The sequence below is a fragment of the Odontomachus brunneus genome, unplaced genomic scaffold, assembly GCF_010583005.1.
Source record: "Odontomachus brunneus isolate Ranch 3 - 2012 unplaced genomic scaffold, Obru_v1 Obru_scaffold_052, whole genome shotgun sequence".
NCBI lineage: Eukaryota > Metazoa > Arthropoda > Insecta > Hymenoptera > Formicidae > Odontomachus > Odontomachus brunneus.
In genome coordinates, this window is record NW_022639502.1 from 663,548 (window position 1) to 687,785 (window position 24,238).

Here is a 24,238-nt window from a genome sequence, read left to right on the forward strand (position 1 = left end):
GAGAGAGAGAGAGAGAGAGAGAGAGAGAGAGAGAGAGAGAGAGAGTTATATAGCGCAAAAATATCGAAAAATCCTGATAAAATTTAACTTTGCTTTTTCGCGTCGCGAAAAGCCGACTTTCTCGCTGGTTGGGATTTGTCGCCGATGGCGGTCGTTTCCGCGGCCGACTTGCTCCCTCATCTCCGACATTCGGGACATTGTGCTGCAAGTACGACGGCGGGAGCGGAGCGTCGCGTCGAACTTAATTAACGAGCAAACGCACGTCCGTGATGTCGTCGTCGTCGCGTTGTTATCGTTGTTGGACCGAAACGGCGCTCGAATAACCCGCGAGACTGTAACTCGGAGAGCGAGTAAACAGTTACAAGGTATAATTGCATAAACATTAGCGAGTTGCAACAAAATAGAACCGCCGTAGTTAAGGTTCTACATTCTAAACTCGCCGGTGCGACGGAGACGATAGATAGAGATGGAGGGGGGAGAGAGGGAGAGGGAGAGAAAGAGTAGGACAGAATTCTGTTTACGATCGTGCGACGACGAAGTCGCTCCAAGCACTCACTGCTCTCTCTCTCTCTCTCTCTCTCTCTCTCTCTCTCTCTCTCTCTCTCTCTCTCTCTTTTTCTTTCCCTACGTAAGCAGGGAATCTGTTTAATTAATTATGAAAGAAGGTGTGGCGCCGAACAGACCAATCCGACCGGTTCGTTCGTCCTCGAGCCTCCGTCGAGCGTTTCGATTATTAGCGTGCTGTCGCCATCGGGGCTCAGTGGCAGAGCACCAGCCGTGCGAGGACCGTCGATCGTGTCGATTGTGAGCATCCAATATACGTCGCACCTGCGAGTGGAAAGGTCCGTGCGTGTCCTTGGGGAACACTTTGAGAGCGAAGAGACAGCGCAGAGATCGAAGATTAGCAGGTGAAAATTCCGAGGGCTACTTCTACGCGAACAACGAGATGTCCATGCCCGTGAGTTTCCGTGAACGCTGGAACGTCCGCGCCTCCGACATCGCCAGGCGAACCTACAATCCCATCAGGTCGATCGTGGAGAACATCGTCGTCGAGCCGAATCCCAACAAGTCGATGATCGCGTTGTCTCTCGGTGAGTCCGTGTGCGGACATCGGCCCGTGAGGATATCTCGCCGCAAGAACGTCTGCGCTCTTTTCTACGAGTTGATCTTCTAACCTGCTCGACCGTTCATTTGCATACTAGTAGGCTCGACATGAATACCATTAATTCCTGAATAGCGCGGTCCTCTCTTGAATCTCTTAGATTTTTAACATCTCTCAGGGAACTTTCAAAGTTAGCTTCTAAAAGTTACCAATTCTAAGGGCGCATGATGTATATTTTTCATTTAAAATGTTAAGTGTTAAATTTAATATAACTGAAGTTCAATAATGCACTGAGAATAAAATACTAGAAAATTTATTTGTGCACTGAATAAACGGTACATTTGCCCTGTACATAAATCTGTGCCAGTCAGATCCAATATTGGATTTGTTTAGTACAACTAGATTTATATGTGGGCCAACCATACTGCTTTTTTGCGTGTGGGATATAAATTTTATTCACAGAAACAAATCTTATATCCCACAAATAAATTTCCAAGTATTTTTTCTTAAGAAATGTGTCCAAGGATCTGTCATATAGATTTATTAAGCACGTTTCTATTTGAGCGGCTTTAAAATTTTCTTTGAGTTACCAATTCGAGGTATCCTGCACGGTATATATATTTCTAATGTACAATATTGTTAAACTTAATACAAGTGAAATTTAATATTGCTTAAATATACCTCATGGATTTATGTATTACGCGTCTGTCAAACGTCTCGAAAGATAAAATCTCTCGTTAGAATGATTAATCCGTAAGAAAAAACGAGAGAATATATATATACGAAGTCGAATTTACGATAAGGAATAATTGCGATAATTCGAGCGCATGTAAAAAAAGATAAAAAAAGAAGGATATAGATTCGCTGACGATATTTTATCGAACGTACCCAATCACTTGCGTATTTGAAATATCTCGTTAATTCCGATTCGATTATCGCACGACTTTCAAGAATTCTTCCCTAGGAATGTGAGCGTTTATTCATGCCGTAATATCCGAATCCCGGCGACGTTCGCTGGACTCCACGGATTCTCATCGTTTTACAAGACGAGGAGGGATGAAAGGCGGGAGAGCGCGAGAGATGGTCTATCACGGTGGTGCAATCAAGCGGTTATTTCATTTTTTTTCCCTCCCACGCGGAGCAAAGGACGGGGTAGAAGCGACGAGAACGATCGTTCACCGTCGAGTGAGGAAAGCAGAGGGTTGTACGTCGCGCTTCATTGCAAAAGCTGCGCGAAGATGAGCGCAACGTGCACGTCCGAACCAGATTACGACGTGCCCTACACCTTTGCTCTCGCTAATGTATAAAACGATACGGTAATTAAAGGGCTCGCTCGTGCTGCACGAAGGATCGCGTATTACGCAGCGCGACGCAACGTTCTCCCACGATCAAGAACTCGCAGAATAAAGTATTTCGCTTCTCCTATCGCGTTAGATTCGCCGAATGAAATCATTTGTTGAAATTATTCGCGTTTTTCGTAGCGTCCGCGGTATCTGGTGCAAAAAAAAAACGTTACGCGTATGTGGAGCGGCCACCGCTGCCGGCTTTGCGCGGTAAACGCGAGTAAATGCATACAAATTGCGAACTTTCGTTGTTCCCTATGAGCATAGTTAGATTCTCAATATGCATGATCTCCGGCAATTGACGTGCGAAAAGTTTTGACGGCTCGGCGAAAAATGGGAGGTCGAATTACCCGGTGTGAGGATAGAATACGCCGGCGAATACGAAAGTGCAGTATTTTGATTAGCTCCAGAACACGCGTAAACCGGGTTGAAAATATCGGACCGAGTTCGAATCTGCCTCTGTTCTGCGAAAGGAAAAGGAAAAACGTGAAAGCGATCTCGCGCGCACGCGCGACGGGAGATGTCCACGCGGTTTTTTCGTACGTGATTTTTTAGACAACCGAGCAATTTTACTATCATTCACAGCAGCGGTCCCATCGTTGTCCCATCGAATTTCGCGATGACATTTTTTTCGGATACTCGTGGTTGCTTTTTTCTATATCTCTTAGCGAGGTTTTGACGGCGAATAATCGCCCGTAATACAGTTCACGATTTTTCCTCTGCTTCAAATGTAAAATCAATGCTGCGCGGAAAGAAAAGTTCGATCAGATGAGCTAATTTCTGATGAGATATGGATGATTCAGAAATTTCGACTAAAACTATCAAAATTCTGTTCAAGTTAATCAGAACTCTTGATAATTTAGATTGAATTCCGATAACTTCAACGGGATTTCTGAATCGTTCGTGTTCACGAAAAACCAGTTGATCTAACCAGATTCTCTTTCTGTACATAAATATTAATAAAACATCATAAGAAACGCCACTTAACGCCGTTATCACAGACCTCCGAACGCGGAAATATCGGAACCAAATGTTCCGTTCGCTCTGGGAAAATATTGATACGCAAACACACGGGTGTAACGTGAGCAATATTTCGCTTGCCGACTTCGCCGTGCTGTTGGAGGAAACAACTTTTTTGTTTTGGAAACCTTTTTGGAAGGCTTTTGAAGCATAAGAGCTTGCCAGACGGTAGAACAATTCCAATATGCTTTGATCGGTAAAATTCCTACGACGCCTTGCGCTTTTTTCGATTTAAAGAAACGCTGGTTAAAATGCTGGGGATTTTTCCACGATGAGCGACCTTGTACGCTCGGGGTGATTGGTGGAAGTATTGCAACGCAATGTTGTAGATAAGATGCCTCTGATTTCTCGAAGTTCTTTGATTTCCTATTTTCACTTTTGAGACGATTGCATGAATGTCGCGCAAGTAAACGCACGCAATGTTGAACGAACAATTTTCCCTCGGAGCTGAATTAATTCATCATTTTATTGCAGCTGACGAATTATTATTAATTGGCAAGGGGATGAATTTTATGAAGCGCGTGTCTCGACCGGCGTTCCCGCGAAAATATTTCCCCAAGAGCCAACGGTAGGGATGGAAGAGACCGCGAAATTTCCTCCCCGTAAAGCTATTCGCGCGCAGAACTAAAGAATGAAAAAAAATCTTTCGGCCCCGATCAAACTTAATCGTATTTTGTTTGGTGATTCCGTTAACTTTTTTCAATTCTTCGCCAAGTTCTCGGGCTTTCCGCGCCGGGATACGCGATTTTAACTATCCGGCGCAGAGTTTTATAAGCGGTGAAAAGTTAAAAGGCGGTGGTAGTGACGCGTGAGTCCCCTTAACATTTGCAGCGCGCGAGTGGCGCAAAATGCGGATGTGTCAGGATGTATCGGAAAAACGTCCGGAGCGCAGTCCTCAGCAAATTTTATAGCGAAATAGAATAGAACTGACACACGAGCACGCTAATCTAAATATATTCCGATACAAATCCTACGCGGATGCGCGCCAGCGGCTGTAAACATTTTTCCAGAGAGCTACCTTTTATTCTATACATACGCAATTCGAGAAAGATTACAAAGTCCAAAAGTGGAATATGGCTGCCGCGTCCGCGAGATCTGTTCTTTCATTTTTTTTTCGCAAATCACCGCGCAAAGAAATGATCGCGATAATCTCGAAGGAGGGATCGATTCGGCTCAAGAACATTCATCTGGATCAGCACTCGCGCGTTCTATTTTACTTTATGTAAAATATACGGCATTTCGAAGGATTTTCGAAGGATTTTTGGTAATACGAAAGTTAGATCTTATCTCTCTCTTTCTTTTTTTTTTTCGACGGGGGATTTTTTGGTACCACGAGGGTACACTTTGTGATATATGTATATGCGGTGCGCCGCGCCATTCGATAAAGTTTCGGAATATGGCCCTGTTCCAAAAATATTCCAAAACCGGTTTGCAAGTTTCGTAACGCATTGAAAACGACAGAAAAATAAGTAAGTCTACCGAAATTTTTTCCTCTTAAAAAAAGAAAGAAAACGAAAAAGAGCATATGTCAAATTTTCAAACAGAAATTGTACCGGCGAATTTAAAACGGGACTGGTGTGAGAGAGAGAGAGAGAGAGGGAGAGAAAGAAAGAGAGATAGTGCTCGTTCATTACACGGCGAAATGAGCAGAGATCCATATTTAGCCAGCGATATCATATTTCGTAAAATATTCGATAACGCAAATGCGCGAGTGTTAATTGGACATTATAACAAAAAAAAAAGTTCCCAAAAATTAATCAAAATTAAAATGCGCTTTTACGCGGTATAAGCGACGAAGTCCGTTTGGTGTCCTTTTATCTATCTATCTTCACTCTTTTGGTTTATCATCGGGGAGAAGAAGTCAACGGGGAGAGATCGCATTCTACGCGACATACACACATCGTGAAACAATCCGAGGCGACAATGGGCCGATGGCAATAGATAAAAATGATAATTCGAAAATATCTAACTCGGCACATGTTGTCACGTATACGCGTAATGCGTGTAAAACAATAACGCAGAGTGAAAGCGTTCAAAAATCCCGGTCAGCGCGAGCTTACGCCCGCGCAAACCGCTGATTGACATCGACTGCAAATGGAGAAACATCAACGGAAAATATAATCGCGATGACGTCGGTGAGCACAACCCTTCCCCGATTAACACAACAGTAAAGTTGTAATTACATAAATTCTGTGGCGCGCGCTCAAATTTTATATCGTCGCGCCGCGTTGTCGCACTCCACAACAGAAATTGACTGTGGCACGGAATTATATATATATATGTAGCCCCCGGGAAACAATTAATTAATTCCAATTATATGGAGAATACGAGCCCGCCCGGCTGGGCCGCGTGCGCGACGGTGGGCGTTTTGTTACACTTTGACAACATGTCTGTAAACAGCGTTTCCTACTCGGCGTCGCGCGCGAGTTTGGATTCAGTAATCAATTACAATGACATGGCGTACGTGTAATTAGGTGTTTACGCGAAATTGTGTTCGCGGTGTAGCGTCCGCGTATTTGGCGCGGAGGCATTCGGGATTTGCGCGATCGACGACTTACGTAATTGCACGTAATCGCGTGGCCAGGTTATTCGTTAAACGTTAGTTTAGCGATTTTCTATCTCAATCCCTCTCTCTATAGTATTGTGGTATTGTAGAGGAGTTTGGTTTGAAAGATCTTATATTATAATATGATAATGCTAGGTAAAGTTGAATATTGAAATCTGATTATAGCTGATAAATATTTAAAGCTAGTGTTTGAGTTATTAGTGTCTGAGAGCTGACATTATCATGGTATTTTTTATTCAATGTTAGAAAACATTGCGCAACTTAGTCAGTAAGCTTGGAATAGAATAATTTTTGTTTTATTTCTTTTCTGTGAATTTTCTTTCTTTCTTTATATTGTTTATTTTTTATTATTGATTCTATTGTACTCATAAATTACTAAAAACTTTTGAGGGTTTCTACTCCAGGAGTAAATAAACTACTCTACTTTACTCTATTCCTCTCTTTCTCTCCTCTCAAAGCGTGCCCGTCGTTTTTCACAGGTGATCCCACGACTTTCGGCAATCTCAAGCCACCGAAGGAGGTGATCGAGGCAGTGCAAGAGAGTGTCGCCTCGCAATTGTACAACGGATACGCGCCGTGCACAGGTAATTTCCGAACGCGGCACTCGCAAGACCGTCAACCTTTTAAAGCCCAGGCATCGATCCCGTTCGAGTGAAATATTTTTTTTTTCATGAGATAGCCTGAAAAACGCTCCTGATGAAAAACACAAATAAAACTGACCGTCGATTTTCGAAGCGCGATTCTCTGAAATTATGTAACAAACGTGGACAAAAAGATCGTCCGCTACTTTTGTGTGAGTTTCGGATCTGTCTTGGGAGAATTCTCCCATTGGACAAGACAGAATATGTTCCTAAACTCACAAAATAAACAGGCGGACAGCCTTCCTGTCCGCGATTGTATTTATGTTTGCGCATGTTGCCTCACCTATAGAATTCAATAAATCTTATAGCCATGATAAAATGGACATAAAAGCGCCAACCTTTGTTGTGCTTTAAGATGACATTGATGAAAAATTGGGAAAATAAAATTCGTTCACTTCTTCTCGTAAAAAACTTTACGCAATTTCGAGTGTCGACGATTCTGTTCTGTATACGATCGCTATGTTGATTCTTTCAGCGGGAAAATCACTGTTTCACGACTTGGAACGAAGTATCTACTCTATTTAAGATAGTTAATAATATATCGACAGAGAAAAAGAGAGAGAGAAAGAATCATCTCTCTCTCTCTCTCTTTGCATATAAATATAATTCTTTCAAGCGCTTCGTTGCGTTTACTGCAATTCATCCGCTTAGTTGCACATTATTTTGTCATTGTATTTTCAGTTGTTTCCTTTTCTCTTACGTATTTTTCATAATATCATGCTTGCATGTTTTATTTTTTATTCTATTATACTTTTAACTGTTCCATTTTTTATTTTGTTGTACTGTTGTATAATTTTAATTATAACTCGCTTGTGTGTTACATACTCACATTTTATGCATGGAAAAAGGTTACATTCCTGTTGATAAATAATGAAATATTGAAAATTTGGGGAGGCAATCCAATTATGTACGAATGTACATAATTGCTTGCAATGGACCTTGAAAGGTTCGGTAGATCGCGATCTGGGAATCCCGAGGTCGCGGCCAATTTTACACTGGGGACGAGATAACGAGGAGCAAATTTGTTACCAGCTAACGTATAAATCGCGTTTCACTGGATATCCTATTGTATTACCGATTTTCCAAATGAGAGTATACGCACGCGGCTAAATCATTTAAATAATAGCGTAAATTACTTCGACGTTGATATTGGATAGGTCGGCGCACATTTGTCTATTCTAATAATGAATCATTAACGAATATCACAATAATGCAGATTTAATTATTCACAAAGATATATCTGTTGCATAGCGCGTCACACAGGAAGGCAGAGAAGTAGAACGGGGATTTAAGCGACGTCTAATTACGTTTGCTCGATAACGCGAAGGATATTCTCACGTTCATTGATCCTCGTATTCGCAGGTTATCAGAGGGCACGAGAGGCCGTGGCGGAGTACAGCTCAAACGAGTTCGTGAAAGTCGACGCCAAGGTACGCAGATATCGACGGACACGTGCGCCCGTGTCAAGTATCGACGGCGGGCACGTGTCGCGAGGCGAATTTCGTGTCACCGGCAGTCACCACGCTGCCAAGATTTCTCTCTCGTCCGTGTGCGTCCCGTGCACGTCGCACTATCTTTTGCAAGTTCCGACACTTTATAAAAAGTCCCCCTCTCCCGTTTTCCCTCGGCGGAACGTCGCCCATTTGTCAGCCGGCGTTTTGCACGGAGAGGCCGGCAAGGCCTCTTTTTATGCGCAAGAGCCGAATTTACAAAGATACTCGCCAGAGTGCAGGTGCAATCTATGCTTTATTATCTGTCGAACGAGCGTCAACGAGTCGATCTCGTCCGCGAGTTCTCTTGAAATATTCATCGAGTTCGTTCTTCTCTCCCGAGTCGCGGCTGAAAATAGGCGACGCGGATATGTATCGCGGGGACGATTTCCACGACGAGGTCGCGCGCGCATTCCAAATATACTCCACTCGCACGATCTCAAGGATCGTTAATTATCCCGGCACCGCGGAATTTCGCGAGACACGGTCGGAGATTGCGTAATCAACCGACGTGGAGGTGAGGCGACTGACGATACGTGTACGCGACACCTGCGAATTAAATTGGTTTTCGATTTTGCAAACCACTCCAATTATTCGACTGAATATAAAATTACGCGGCAGTGCTGCTCGCGCGCTACGTTATCCAGTCGGCCGGATGACAATGACCGAGTCGAGCTTAGAGTTCTTTTGCACGCTGCACAGCATTGTACCGTTCATTGCGAGAGGAAAAGCGACGCTTTTAATCGTGTGCTTTCATCGCCGCGTTCGGTGAGTTTGCTGCCGATAAAAGCGGCAAAAATCTCATGAGACGAGTCGCCGCATAGAATCCGCTTGCACTTTCGTTCGATCTTGCTACAAAAGACTTTTCTCCGATACGAGAACGTCGAGATCGTCATCGTATTGTCAGTAAATTTAAATTGTCGAAAAACTGTGCTACGGGCAATGATAAAAAGAAAAAGAAAATGTGAACAATGCCTTCTTTTCCTTTTTTTTGTCGATACGAGAAATACTTTCGCACGTGCGGTCGGCGTTCACTAAGACGCGCAAGACAGTACGGGAGGAGTGACTTATTTTCTATCTCTATTCCGTAGGACGTGATCCTGTGCAGCGGATGTTCCAGCGCACTTGACATGTCCATCACGGCTTTGGCCCGAGCCGGTCAAAACATCCTGATTCCACGCCCTGGTTTCTCGATCTATCGAACGCTGGCGGAAGGTCTTAGTATTACGGTCAAATCGTACGACTTACGCGTAAGTATCCTCGCCGAGGAAGAGAAAACGAGCGTTCCCACACTGAAAGAAAAAAAACAAGAAATAAGAAACGTTCATTCAAGTGGGTAATGACATATCTTTACTTACATACTGATATGAAACTTTTTTTCAAACAAGGAAACATACATTTTCTTAAAACTTAAAAGTTGAGCTTTTCATGAAAACAATTGTTTATTCTATTTAAAATAGGAGAATTCAGATTTGAGTAAATATGTCATTAGAGTATCCACATAACCAGAATAAATATTTTCTCTATCAGTGCACACGGGTGAAGCTTTTCTCCTCCGAAATTCTACTTCTCATCATCTCGTTCTATTTCTACAGAATAGAACATTCTGTTCTACTTCTCTAAAATCGAGCAAAAGAAAAATAGATGGCGAAAGAACGACTTACGAATTTCTTCTCGAGAATAAAGTGGTGAACAAAATTAATATTCAGCGAGTAAATTGGACTCGCGTCATCAACATTGTCGGGTCAAGCGGCACTTTTTCAAAAAATCGTGGACACGATTGTATCTCTGTATTTAATCGTTTCTCCAATTATTAAATTAATCAGCACTTAATTTATCCGTTCACCGTGAGCGCGGCTGTGAACAACATAACGAATATCGCGCCGAACAACACTTCATGTTGCCGCGATAGCGCGTGAAATATTGATCGATATCGCAGCGCGCGACAGCGGCCGCGCTCTCTATGTGCTCTGTAATAATCGTGGCTGTGAAAGAAGGCGACATTAGGGATGGGTGATGTTGAAAAAAAAATTGACTTCCAAAAAATCGATTACAAAATGTATAAATTTGTTATAATCGATAAAATATTAGAAACATCGATAATAATCGATTAATTCGAATATCTCTAATAATAATCTTTACTTAATAATGGTGAATATCTATATAAAGACTTGTATATAATAAATACAATAAAAATATCTATATTATAATTAAAATATCATTGCTATATATATTTTTTTTGACAAAGTTGTAATGGCTACTGCATGTAGGACGGGTGGAACTCGATTGACTACGTCCCGATTGGACACAGATTATATCCAGACAACATAATGTCTAAAATCGGAACATAAGATGTCTTAAAGATAATCTTTAAGACGCCTAAAGACATTTATACGTAAATTGTCTAAAAAACATCTTAAAGATGATCTTTAAGACATCTTATGTCCCGATTTCAGACATTATGTTGTCTTATGATTGGTTCGATCTAATTCATTAGATAATTCTTTGCACCGGTTGGTTGTGTCCAATCAGGACACAGACCCGTATTCTGAGTTCTCTTTTAACGATAAATGAGCCTCTAAAAGTGATTCATAGCTAATTAGAAAGCTTATAAGCCACTTTTAGAGGCTCATTTATTGTTAAAAGAGAACTCAGAATACGGGCCAAAAAGTTTAGCGACGATTTTAAGAACATCGAACAAAAAAACTATCGTCTAAGGAATAATCAAGTTGATAAAACATCATACGATAATCGATTTTATAAAACAGAAATCGTTGTCAAAATAATCGACTTGATATCGCCCATCCCTAGGCGGCATTACACGCTACACTACCGTGTCGCATCGTCATTAATAAGAAATACGCATAACATCGGCCGCGCCGTATTTCTTGAGAGTTACGCGTTATTACTAAACGCACTTCTAAAGCGGCGGGACCCGGCCACTTGTAGCGAGCGCGCCGGCTTTATATGCAAAAATATACCGCGCGTTTCGTTAGTATCTTCAAATTTATTAACCACCCAGGGTGCGAATGCATTCATTTACGAAAAACAATGACGCCGCATAATATTCCATTTATTTAGTGTTTCGCGAGGACGAGCTGGGGGCAGGACGAGAGGGGAACGTGACTGAACGGAATCTCTTATCGCGTTAATCGCGCATATTCTATTAGATGTGTCGGGAATTACCGTCGTTTTTCACATTACAAATTGCAGGTTATGATGATTAAGCTCTCGTTTCCTCGTCGCGATATCTCGATCCATTATGACGTCACAAGCGAGAAAATACACGCTAAAAAATTCATGCAGAAGAATACATTGTGATGAAATGATGTGTTCGCAAAGTGGCACTTGCAATTGACTGAGCGGATCTGTGAAATAATCTCAGCACTCTCCTTGCACTCCAATAATCAACAAATAATCGTAAAATTAACGCGATGGAATGGTGAAATAACCCGAATCGAAATTTCAGCCTTTTAATCTAAACTTTCTAATATTTGTGTATTTTGAGAGAGTGTGTATGCTTAATACACATGGAAATTGAAATCCTACTTAGTATCTCTAAATTGGTAGAAAACACACCAAATATCACTTGTGGTGCCTAAGAAAGATCTCTCGGCAAAGTTAGTAAGTTAAATAGACTCAAAAGAGATTGATTAGGCTTGAGAATATCAAAATAGGCATTAAATAGAATATTGAGATCGAATAGTGAGGCTAAAAGTAGACAAAATTTTGACTCGGGTAAGTTAAATAGAATCAAAAGAGCTTGATGTAGGTTTGAGAATATCAAAATAGATGTTAAATAGAATAGGTAATAAGGCTGAAAATAGGATCAGAATTACGACTTGGTATTTTACGGATTGCACGTGTCATTTTGCATATTTTTATGGTGCATTATGGGTGTATTTTTTCGCTTTTGACTTCAGCAATCAAGAATTTCGCGACAAGGGGTCAAGAGTCTTGAACGACCATCGGTCTTTTCTACTTGCCTCTCCACCCTTACACGCATCACCATAAAAGAGCAGTAAGAAAGAGATTTATTTTTCATATCCATCCACGCGATAAGCAGATTGATCTCGCGGGAGAACTTGATCGAAGATTTCCAGATCCACTACCTCATTAAATAAACAAGATGTAAAAGAGGTTCCCGTCGCGAACTCATGAATGCGTGAAAAGTCACTTTTAATTTCTACGTCTCGCAAGCGATAATGGCGGAAACACTCCGCGGAAATATTCCGCAGCTAAAAAGTTCAACAGATTTGCATCTTATTGTGCGCGATGGTTCCTCGGCTCGGCGAAGCATTTAATTTTCAACGTCTTCGTACGTAATTTCGCAATTCGATTCAAGCAACCTCGTCGACTTCTTTCCCTGTTATCGCGAGATTTCGCGTTTCGACGCAAATCTTTTGCACGGGCATTCACGCGTTAGCGCAGAATCCAGACTCCGGGCCAATCGTCCCGACGTTATCGCGTAATGGCTTTAAACGGCGCGAAATCATATTTAAATCGCCCGTCTATTTACACGATGAATCAGTGCGCTCGCTCGGAGATCTTCAAACATCGGACCGAAGTGCTAATGAGGCAGTTTCCACTCTTTTCAGCTTCGCCTGGCGGCGAGTTTTAACGTTTCGCCGCGCTTTCCGCTCTTTTCGCCCTCCGCTCGCTCGTCGTCGTCTCGCATCGTGAAGTATTTTACCTCCGAGAAGCAATTACAACCGCACCGCCGTAACTTTAATTGTCTACAAGGCGGAATGCGCTAGAAGTTCGTGCGCTATGGTGTGCATATCATGGTGTGTCTGTCTACGACATCTTATCATATTTCGTAGCAGCTCGCGCGCGTTTCAGTATTTTCACTCGATCCCGTTGAGTCTGTTAAAAACGCTTTTGCAAAAGTTGCTTCATCCGAGAAGCTGTACGCGCGAAAACAATACGTCAGCCGAAATGATTTTCAGAGTTTGGATCGGCCCAATATGGCGATGCAATTTAATGCAAACAAATACACACACACGCATACCGTACACCGAGCGGGGAAAGTTTTAAACATCACAATGCTCCCGACTGTTTGATGGAGCTTTAATTTTAGCAGAGACAAGTTTCTGCGCAGATACATACGGTTAATACGTACTCGCGAATAACGAAAATTAAAAAAAAAAATATATATATGTATATAATATATATTATTAATATATATATATTATATATATATATAATAAAATAAAATATTTGTCTATATGTTCCTTATTAACTCCTAAACCCTTTGACCGATCTAGACTAAATTTTGTATAGTTAGAAAATTCTGCGGAAAATCTGGAAAATATTCCACCTTGACACTATGATGAACTTAGGTAACGTTGGGTAGTTTAAGCTAGTATCAAATACGTGTCAGACACACACACGGGGATATCATAAAAATTACATTATTAAAGTAACGGATCGCGGAATCTGAAGAATTGAAGGGAAATGGTAATCGCGGAATTGTGCACAAATTTTGGGGGCATTCGTGCACTTGTTAATGGCTTAATATGATTGTCACGAGCTCATAAAGAGCACAGTGTGATTTTATCGTAACTCAATTTGAGTTCCATCGCAACCGTGCGCTCTATTGTCGCGGATCCTTCTCCGACAAATTCGCAATCGATCCTGCCTCCTCAGCTTTCGCAGCTTTGTAAAATTCTACATTGAACATCCTCACTAACTTCCGAGTTTCAAGCTAAATCTCTTTAAAATATGGGTCTTATGAAAATTTCGTCGCGAAATTGTTGAAACCCATTTCTGCCGCTAAAGCATAATCCGCGAGCAGACTGTCAGAACCTGCAAAGGAAGTGGCGCGGTTTCCGGGACACTTCTGTATAATATATATCGTATAGCATAGAAAGGGTGAGGATACAAGAGAATAGGATAGAAGGTGTAGTGAGTGTGTATGTGTGCGTGTGAGGATTCGGGAGAGTTGTGTGTGACTGTATGTGTGTGAGGGGAAGAGACTCTCACGAGTAGGGATGTGCGATTCATGAAATTGTGTATCGCAATGCGATCTTTTTTAAAAATCGCAACCAATACAATATATCGCATTGCAATTTTTACTGCAAAATGATTTTAAGTCGCGCGCGACTTTATGTCGTAAATGCGATTTAGAATTGTCCGCGATTTTATATCGCTAACGTGGTTTTTGATCAGGGAATTTGGGGCATAATGGAAACCGTAATGTTTAAATAAATGTTAAATGTATCAAAAATAAATAAATAAACTCTCTCTCTCTCTCTCTCTCTCTCTCTCTCTCTCTCTTCGTACTGAGTCAAAATTTATTCAAAATTTATTCTTCGTATTCTTTCAAATGTTCATTATAAGAAAACAAATTTTACTGTGAAGAAATAATTAGAAATGAAAGTATATGATGAAACCAAATGATGATCTGTTAGAAACATCACTTAACCTTAATTTATTTTTTATATGGGGCAAAATGGAAGACCTTTTACAGAACTTATTTCCAAATCGTTAACTTTAAAACATTTTTAAAATGTGTCTTATTAGGATATAAAATATACAAGAATGTGTTAATATATATTTAATTAATTATAATTATTTATGAATATTATTAACATTTTTAACATTTTTAATTTTATAAAACAGTGAGACTACTTTTCTTATTAAAGTATTAATGAGAATCAATATTAAATGTAGTAATCTTTGATAATCTACTGAAACATATACATAAAAATCATATATTCCAGCTAAATTTCTATTTTATGTATAAAATATATTTATATAAAATTAAATAAAACTTCTCGATTAATAAATTACTCTTTATTGATAAATTATATATATTTTATATATATGTTTTTATATACATGTTCCAGAATATTAATAAAGATTACTATATTTAATACTGGTGGCCATTAATATTTTAATAAAAAAAAGTAATAAAGAAATAGTCTCATTGTTTTATGAGAAAAATACACAAAATCGCACATCCCTACTCACGAGTGTATCCTATTAATATTAATCATTTGTTTCTAGCCGGAGCTCGGTTGGGAGATCGATCTAGACGACCTGGAGGCACAAATTGACGAGTCAACGGCGGCGATTGTAATAAACAATCCCTCGAATCCGTGTGGCTCCGTGTTCAGCCGTGACCATATACTTGACATTCTCGACGTCGCCGCTCGTTACTACGTACCCATTATAGCCGATGAGATTTACGAGCACATGGTACGTACCCAAATATTACGCTTCTTTTCTCCCCCAAGTATCAAATGACAAATCGTTTCATTTGCGCGACAAATAAAGCGCGCGCCGCGCGTCCTTTTGTTCGAAAGAGGGGGGCAATTAATCCAGAACAGGTATGCACGACATCCCGAATCCGGAGAGGGTGCGTTTTACACATGCCATGACTGAGAACGGGATTCTTTATTATCGCGATACGATATACGGTGCGTTTTAACGAAATTGCAATCGCGAGGAAGATATTTTGTGCACGAGCGTAATTTACTTCGAATTTTCTTGACCTCGGCATTTTCTCGCTGCTTATTCTACACTGAGAGAAAAAAATGTCTAAAAAATAAAAAATATCTATCTGGTGGGTACTACATTGTGAAACATTTCGTGTTAAATTTAATACATTTCACATGTCCTAATTTATTTACTTTAATTTTTGTGTTAATTAATACATAGCGAACATGCGAGCAAATGACGCGAATAATATGTCGAATATTAGCGCAAAAATTTTACATTTTGACGCTATCGTATTATTTTAGCACTTAAAAATATGAACTCAACGTAGTCACAAAACAATATAACGACAGTACGTTAAATTCATGAGGCGGCTATGCTAAAAATTTAATAAAAAATTTCTACGTGGATCGATTTCGACACAAATACCGGATGTTTTTTTTTATCGTACAGTAATATATTTACTCGCACTAATATATGTATTTACACATATATATTTTTTTATACTAAAAAAATTCTTTTTAAATGAGAAAATATATATTCTCCTAACACTGTTTTCTTTCACGAAAGAGCAATTATTTGTTTTGTTTAAACAAAAGAATTTAGATTGAAGTAAATATACTAGTGCCTACTGAATAAATATTTTTTATTTTTACGGATATTTTTTTTCTTTCAGTATAAAAACTTTTTATTTTAGCGAATTTCGCGAATGTAGTCATAGTTTGCGCCTTTCCGTATTGCGAGAGATAGTTTTTTCACGAGAGGAAATTAAACGTTATGCGAAAAATACTCGATGTACACGTCGAAGAGGAAAAAATTGACGTTTGCGTACACACTCGCTGCGATTTCACTCGTAATTTACAATGAATTAATTCAAGATGAAACAGAGTAATGTAGGAGCGCGATAGTTTTACGTTATTTCGTACGTTTACGCGTTTGCACGCGCAGTCGTGCAACACACACATATGTATCCATTATGCGCAAATACATTTTTCACCTCCCCGCTGTTTTCAGGTATTTCCAGGACGGACTTTCCACTCGTTAGCGTCTCTATCGACCGAAGTTCCTATTTTATCGTGCAGCGGACTGACTAAAAGGTACGTCGGAACGTGCAGCGACTATAAAATATCCGCATTTTGGCGTTCGCGCAACTCGGACGGGGGGCCTCTCGCGCGCGGCGTGCCAGAATTTTTCGCGCGCGTAACGCGCAATTTTGACGTATTAAACGAGATACGACACGCGGCTAATCTGCCCTCTTGAAATACATTGTCACGCGTTACTTAACACTTGAAGATTTCAGGAAGGCGTCACGGGAACAAATTTGAAAGAGAGCGAAACGAGACTAAAAGGTCAAAATCGTCGCGAGATATAAGCGCCTCCACGAATTGGACGCTTCGTCTGAAAGATGTGAGTAACACACGGAGCGCGGAAAAGTTCAAATAACATTTATACGTGTACACAATGAAGGACACGGAGAAAACGTTGCGATTTTGGACGTCGCGAGCGCGCTGCGTCGGTCGAAATAATTCTCAGAATGCGCCACCGAGGCAAGTCCTTTTCACGTTTCCAAGTTTTCAATTACTCTCAGCACGTTACCTCCTATTATCTTTTATTACGAGAGCGTGGAATAAAAGTGTCGCTCGTGAAGTTGACTGAAGAAATCTACGGGAGGCGAGCGGCCGACCGTGAGACTTTTCACTCAGTTTTCAAAAATGAAGCGAGGCTCGATCGAGCGTGAATAAAGACGTCGTGAACGGCGATCCGGCGCTGGTATTACGAAGTTTCGCGCGATTATGCTCCCATTATTCCGGCGGTATCAGATTTGAAACGCAACTTAATTTACGGCCGCCTCTCGCGCTGTACCCCAGTTGTAAATGAGTTCTCGCAGTTGTTGTTAAGTCTTTGATTGTGGCGCGTATTGGTGTGTTTTATACGCCGCAAATTTCGCGGCTGAGGCCTCCTCCTCCCCCTCCAACAGTTACTTCGGTGTGTACGTAAGCATTAAATCGCGTTTCTCATGCAAAATTCAGCGATATGTACGCGTGATCACAAGATGAAAAATACAAAAAGCGAATGACAGATAGATCAATGATAGATCGATAAACGCCGGGCGCAAAACCCATTTATATAATGGCGGACGGGGGAGTAGCGTGATAATTTGATAAATAAACATCGCTAACGAGCTTCTATTAAAACGGCCATATTGAACGCGACGGCAGCACATCAAAATAAAAGTTTTGGGATCGATCGCGAGTCCCTTTTTCGAGAGGGAAAGAGAGAGAGAGAGAGAGAAAACTTTTCGCACGCATATTAATCTACGCGCAAATGCGTATAATATTCCGATCCTGATTCAGATATATTAATTAAAAGCGACCGTGCTGCTTCTTTTTATTTAACAGATGCACTCGAATTTACGAGAAATTGTATCGGGAAGGAAGGAGAGTGCTAAAGCAAACGAGATTATTTCAAAATGCAGTGTTACATCATTAATATACACACGGCTACTCATACACATTCGTGTTCAGAATAGATGTGTGTAACCCAGTTAAGGATACCACATTAATTCCCGTAATTCTGATTCGAACCTCTTCCATGCCATCGAAGATAAATGAATTATTCCGGAAGATAAAGAGCGCAACTTGCTCTGTGTACGAGCTCGTCCTGTGTACGCCAGACTTTTTGCGACCGTACGCTAAACAATACGATTGCGTATCGCAATAAAGACAACTCTGCTCTGGCTGCCCAGCCGCGGAAACGCAGTTTCACTTCTCTCGTCGCGACTGCAAAACAACTGGCGGAACGTTGCATCGCACGAAATTGCGGAAATACGATCTCGGCTTAATCGTTCAGGATAAAGTAATCAATAAAGCGTGGATGATTTTTTCACGGATATTAAACTATTAATTCGCAGCCCAGAAACGTCAACAGTAATGTGATCTTCTCTCTCTTTCTCGATTAATTCATGATTATATTTTACTAATTATTGATTTTTATCTCACGATTATTTTATATTAATAATATGATAACTTTATGATTGTCTTTTCATAAACATTATATTTGCAACCAGAATCTTCTTTCTATTGTGATATAAAGTTATCTTGGAAGAATGCGCGATAATCACGATGTGTATCTTTACACGGAGAGAATTTTATAGTGAAAATTATTATGGAATTTTAGATTCTTTACTAAGAGAAAAATACTTAAACATTTATTTGTGAGGTAAAAGTTCACTTTATAGAAATAAACTGCATCCCACACATCAATTTTTAAATAATTTCCTCGGTATATTGAATTTCTATTTTTAGAATAGAATCCTGCAACCGAATAATAGATCGACATTCTGCAGTAATAGACTATGCTTTATTTCATATGTGTTAGAAATTAAAATGTGCTATTATAAAAGTTGCTGTTCCCAGCAAAATTTATCATGTGCCTTAGCAAGAGAACCTCACAGTGTATTTTAGGAGAACCTAGTCAAATTGAAAAGAATCGATATGAAAAAGAAAGGAAAAGAAAAACTGTAACATTCTGTTCGTGTACAAATGCAATCTACGCGAGCGGACTTGCATAGTTTCGCGCGATGCATATGCACGGGAGGAATTTATCAGACGCGGATATCTCCAATGTAACAGACGCAGCAACATCGTTGCGTTATTTATATTAGACACGCGATCGATCGATTTTTCCACGCGAATACGCATAATGCGCCTATGCAAATTCATCAACTTGAAAGCAGGACGGACCTATCTCGTTTTCTCTCACTCAGTATGTGTGTGTTTTTTTCCTCCCACAGATTTCTAGTTCCAGGCTGGCGTATGGGCTGGATAATAATCCACGATCGTCAGAACGTCCTGGAGGCCGAGGTGGGTAAACGGTCGCGGCACAATACGTGACAGCCTGAAAATAATTGCTTCTCCGGCGGCATTGTTTCCGTAACGAGGCCGGGCATGTCCCGGCGAGTTCGGCACTGCCGCCGCCGCCGCCGACTCCGCGGGGATTGGATTAAATTTCGTTGATTAAACTTTATTCCGACCATTAAAGTTCGGCCCTTTGGCAACCGGCGCCGATCACGTCCTTAATTCCACGCCGAGTTGCGAAGGCGCCATCGTCTTGGACGAAGTTTAAACCGCCGCGCTCTCTGCACGCCGTAACCGATTATTTTCGCGCTCTTTAATAACTTTGCCGGAGTCGTTTCGCGGGAGCGGCTAAGTAATCGCGATGAAGATCCTAGTGCAAAATCGAGCCCGGATGAGTTTTATGCGCGCATATCGCATAAGTGACGCACGAGGGAACATAAAAATACAAATAGATCCTTTTACATTAGTCGCGGAACGTTAACTGCTAAATATTCTATACGACATGTCGAAATTAAAAAAAAATGTTATTAAATCATAATTACTATTCGACTTCTAAGGTGTAGTCGCGACCAAAAGATTGCAACACACTTTACATTTTGGACGAGTTTCAGAGCAACTGAAAATTATTCTCGGAATTTTCATCTATTTCCAAACAGATCGAAAAGAAACGGGATCTTTTTGTTGCAGACTATATGTAATTTCTGTAACACATCGAGAAAATCAGATTTTATTTTTCTTTTGTTTTTTTAAGACTTCGAGATGCGCTATTCTTTTCCTTTTTACGTTCATGTGTCTACAGAGTTATATATTTTTTTTATACATTTTTGTGCTTCGTCGGACTTTGAAAGAAAGAGGTGAATATTTGCTTCTCTGACGATGCTTTCGAATAGGCGAGCATCGAACGGCCCGGTAAATACCTGTCAATTTTCGGCACGTTTTAGTGTTTCACAACATACGAAGTTTTCGCGAGATGCCATTCAAGGTTTTAAAAGTGATTCGCGCCCTACTTGACTCGACCGAGCACCGGGCTCGCTTTGGGAGAGTTTCTACATCTGTCCGGATTCACTGAGAGAGCTTGTATAATTCCTCGCGTATGAAAAACCCTTTATACCGTCTTCTCTTCTAAATATGTGAAATAAATTTATGAAACTTGGCGCATGCTTAATTGCACACGGTGAATTTACTCGTTGCTTCTTCTTAATTCAATGTATATCTCGCAGTCGTTATGAAATTTCATGTCACTTTATTCAAACTCGCGTAATTATTAAGGTAAAAATACCAATTCCCGGACACAAACCTAATCTTGTACGTTCTTTTTGTTTTGGTCTTTAAATATAAATATATAAATTTTTAACATAAAATATATATACAAGTATTGAGTATGTATATAAATTCCACGCATATTGAAAGTTTAAATATTCGTATTTAAAAAGCAAAACAATAAGAATGTCCAAGATTAGGCATGTGTCCGAGAATTACTTTTACCTTAAATATGATGGAAAATAGTTTAAAAACAAAGTAAATCAGTAACTATTGATGTGAGGTACCTACAGTATCTTCGAATAATAAAATATTTAAACAAAACACGTTTTCGAAGCAAAAACTAAAGACAAGATCTTCAGATCTTCGAAAAGTTATTCTACTACGAAAAGAAAAATGTTACCACTATAAGATGCTTTTATCTAATAAGTAAACCTACTCAAAAGGTATACTCCGATTTCTTTTTAATTTGGCACAAATATAGAAGTACTTTCTTATACATTTTTGTTGCACTTATTGATGATAGGAGTGAGAACATTAAAAGCTATAAACTGCCCATGAAACTCAAACTGGACCAAAATAAAAAAATATGACCTAAATATTTTTTGTACTTCTATATTTGTGCTAAATTAGAAAGAAATCGGAGTGCAACTTTTAGGTAGATTTACTTGTAGGCGGAGTAACTTCAAAGATCTGAAGGTCAACTTTTTTTTTGTCTCGAAAATATTGGCAATATAAGATTTATACAATAAACGTAAGACTGATAAATTGTTTACTTTTCCCCCACAGATTCGCAAAGGCCTGCATTGCTTGAGCCAGCGAATAATTGGCAGTAACACCATCATCCAGGGCGCCTTGCCCGCGATACTTCGGAAAACGCCGCAGAACTTTTTCGACGACATTATTCACACATTATACGTGAGTTTTTGCCGATTTGCAGTCACAAATTTCTCTCGCAGACGCAGAATTCTACACGTATCATCATTATCGAGGCAGATTTTATTTATCTTCGCGCACAACGAACGCATGCGCTCTCTATGTACACAAATTAATCTCATATTACAACAGCTACCGTGGAATAATCGTAACGTTAATTGTTACAGTCGCACTCCAAACTGGCGTACAGCTTTATAGTAAAGATACCGGGCCTAAAGCCGATAATGCCGGACGGAGCGATGTACATGATGGTAATTATTTCCATTAAAATTAGTCCGGTCGCGTCCTCGCGTAATTTCAAGAATCATATCGCGCACGTCGCCCGACAGTTCGTAGCCGTCGGCATATAGAGCCGTGCGCGCGCGCGCGCGAGAATGTTAATCGAGCGCACGATAAATAGGTCGTACAATTAGTCCCTGCGCGCCACCGCCATTTATACGTTAATGCAAATACTATCAGTAAGGTGAGCCCGGCGGCGCAATTTACGGACTATAAATTATTGAATCGATTTCTAGGTCTACATCGATCTGCCGTGTTTTCCGGAATTTAATTCCGACCTCGAATTCGTGCAGCGGCTGCTGATGGAAGAATCTGTGTTTTGCCTGCCCGGCCAGGTTCGTTTCTGACGTTTAAATCATCAATTGATCATTTTTAATTCTAGATTATATACAGGGTATTCGGAAAAGGGTGAGTTGACTATATATATTAGCTATATTCTTATATGTTAGCTATATATTAGCTATATATTAGCTATATTCTTCACATCAAGACGGATATTTTGAGTATATCCTTTAATTTTTGTTTTTCTTTTAGAAATTTTGAAATTCACTTAAATAAATATTATTGTATGTATTAACATATCGAAATGAATTCTTTTAACCTTGATTCGAAATTAACTTTTTAATTAAGCGCTTTAGTCACTGTCGTAAAAGAAAATTTTGTATTCAATTTGATGAAAAAAATATAACTGCATAGCCAGCTCGCCCTTTTTGAAACATCCTGTATATATATGTACGTCTCTATTTCTCTCGCTCTTTCGCGTGCGCGAATATGCACAAATGCATACTGAGAGAAAAATGTTTGATATTTGTAACTATAATCATATAGAGAACTAATTATTATAAATTATTATCAAGATATTTTTTAGTCATTTGTACTATAATTTTAGTGATAATAATCTTATATGTTTGTTACTACTAGTAGAAGATAGTAGTAGTAATATAAGGTATAATATGCATATAAGGTTATTATCACTAAAATTATAGTATAATTGACTACAAAATGGTTGTCTTGACCATAATTTAGAGTAATTATTTTTCTATATATGATCATAGTTATAAATACCAAACGTTATTCCCTCAATACATATTTAAGCAAGCTCGTATGCTTATGGAAAAACGCGAAGGGTTTCTCTTGATTAACACTATGTGTACGGCATTGGCGGGATATTTACCGTTCGTATACATTGAAAAAACATTGTGATAAATGATATGGACGCGAAAACAGTTTGAAATATATGTATTACTGCTGTGTTAAATTAACCGCGACATGAATTTGCGAATTAAGCGTTTATGGAACAATTTCACTGTGACCTCGATTAATTTTATATTCAAAAATCAACTTTCAAAAGTCATTTTATCCAGAATTGGAACCAGAGACCGTATATTTTTTCTCGAAATTACAAAATTAGAGATGTTAGATGTCTATCATTTCCGTGATAAGTCGCGAATAAATATTCTTTGCAAAATTTAATTTTCAAATTTGCATTTAATTACGAAGCCAGAAATATAACGAGTTTTCCGAGTTTCTAGAGTGTTCTTTAAATCAGAGCTCGGAATTTGTTGCCCATTTCGGCCGATTCTCAGGAGCTACGCCTTCTATCTTCTGCTTGCCGCGAGCGGGCCACAAAAGTGACGGTCGAGCCTCCAAGCTTGAAGCCACGACTGGCCGTAATTTTCGTGGCCCGCTCGCGGCAAAGGGAAGATAGTAGGTATAGTTTCCGAAAATCGGCCGGAATGGGCAACTAATTCCGAGCTCTGCTTTAAATAATAGCTTATTTTAGGAACGATAGTTTTGATCATATCGCGAAAGAGTGTAAAGAGCAATCGGTGTGAAAATCGTTTCTTACGGTATATAACGCGATTTTACTAATGTCCCGCGTTCTTAATTCTTAATTCCGCAGTGCTTCGATTTTCCCTCGTACATGAGGCTGGTAATCACCCTGCCGAGTGACATGCTTGAGGAAGCTTGTCAGAGAATTCAAGAATTCTGCGAGAGACATCATTATAAAACGGCGGAGATTGTTGGCAGGAACAATTTCGTCGACGTCGAAATCTCATATTAAAAAGGGAGGCTGAACACACGCCACGGAACTCGAAAACTCCCGTTAAGCACCCTGCTGATTATTTTCTCTCCGATCGGATCCGAATCGTGACGACTGTTCCCGAAAAGAAAAAAGAGCCTCTTCCTCGGCCTTGGTTTACTTTTGTGTATATGTACATGTGTATTTTTAATTTTCTATAATATTGCTTATAAGTGTACAATTATGTATGTAATATGAACATTCGATATGTAACATTC

The 24,238-nt window shown here is 39.9% G+C and overlaps 2 protein-coding genes across 2 annotated transcripts in view; both read left to right on the forward strand.

Moving 5' to 3' along the window:
* The window catches only part of LOC116845440, a 1,355-nt gene extending 407 nt beyond the window's left edge, over positions 1–948 (forward strand). The window contains exon 2 of the mRNA XM_032818116.1: positions 666–948. Coding sequence (XP_032674007.1) covers positions 666–912 — 247 coding nt within the window. The 3' untranslated portion in view covers positions 913–948. The remainder of the gene's footprint in view (positions 1–665) is intronic.
* On the forward strand, positions 759–24,238 carry LOC116845439 (tyrosine aminotransferase). Its single transcript, XM_032818115.1, has 11 exons — positions 759–1,091; positions 6,511–6,615; positions 8,035–8,102; positions 9,254–9,412; positions 15,174–15,365; positions 16,620–16,702; positions 19,399–19,468; positions 21,512–21,640; positions 21,826–21,909; positions 22,174–22,272; positions 23,841–24,238. The coding sequence occupies exons 1-11, from the start codon at positions 947–949 to the stop codon at positions 24,000–24,002; spliced, it is 1,296 nt and encodes a 431-aa protein (XP_032674006.1). The 5' UTR covers positions 759–946; the 3' UTR covers positions 24,003–24,238.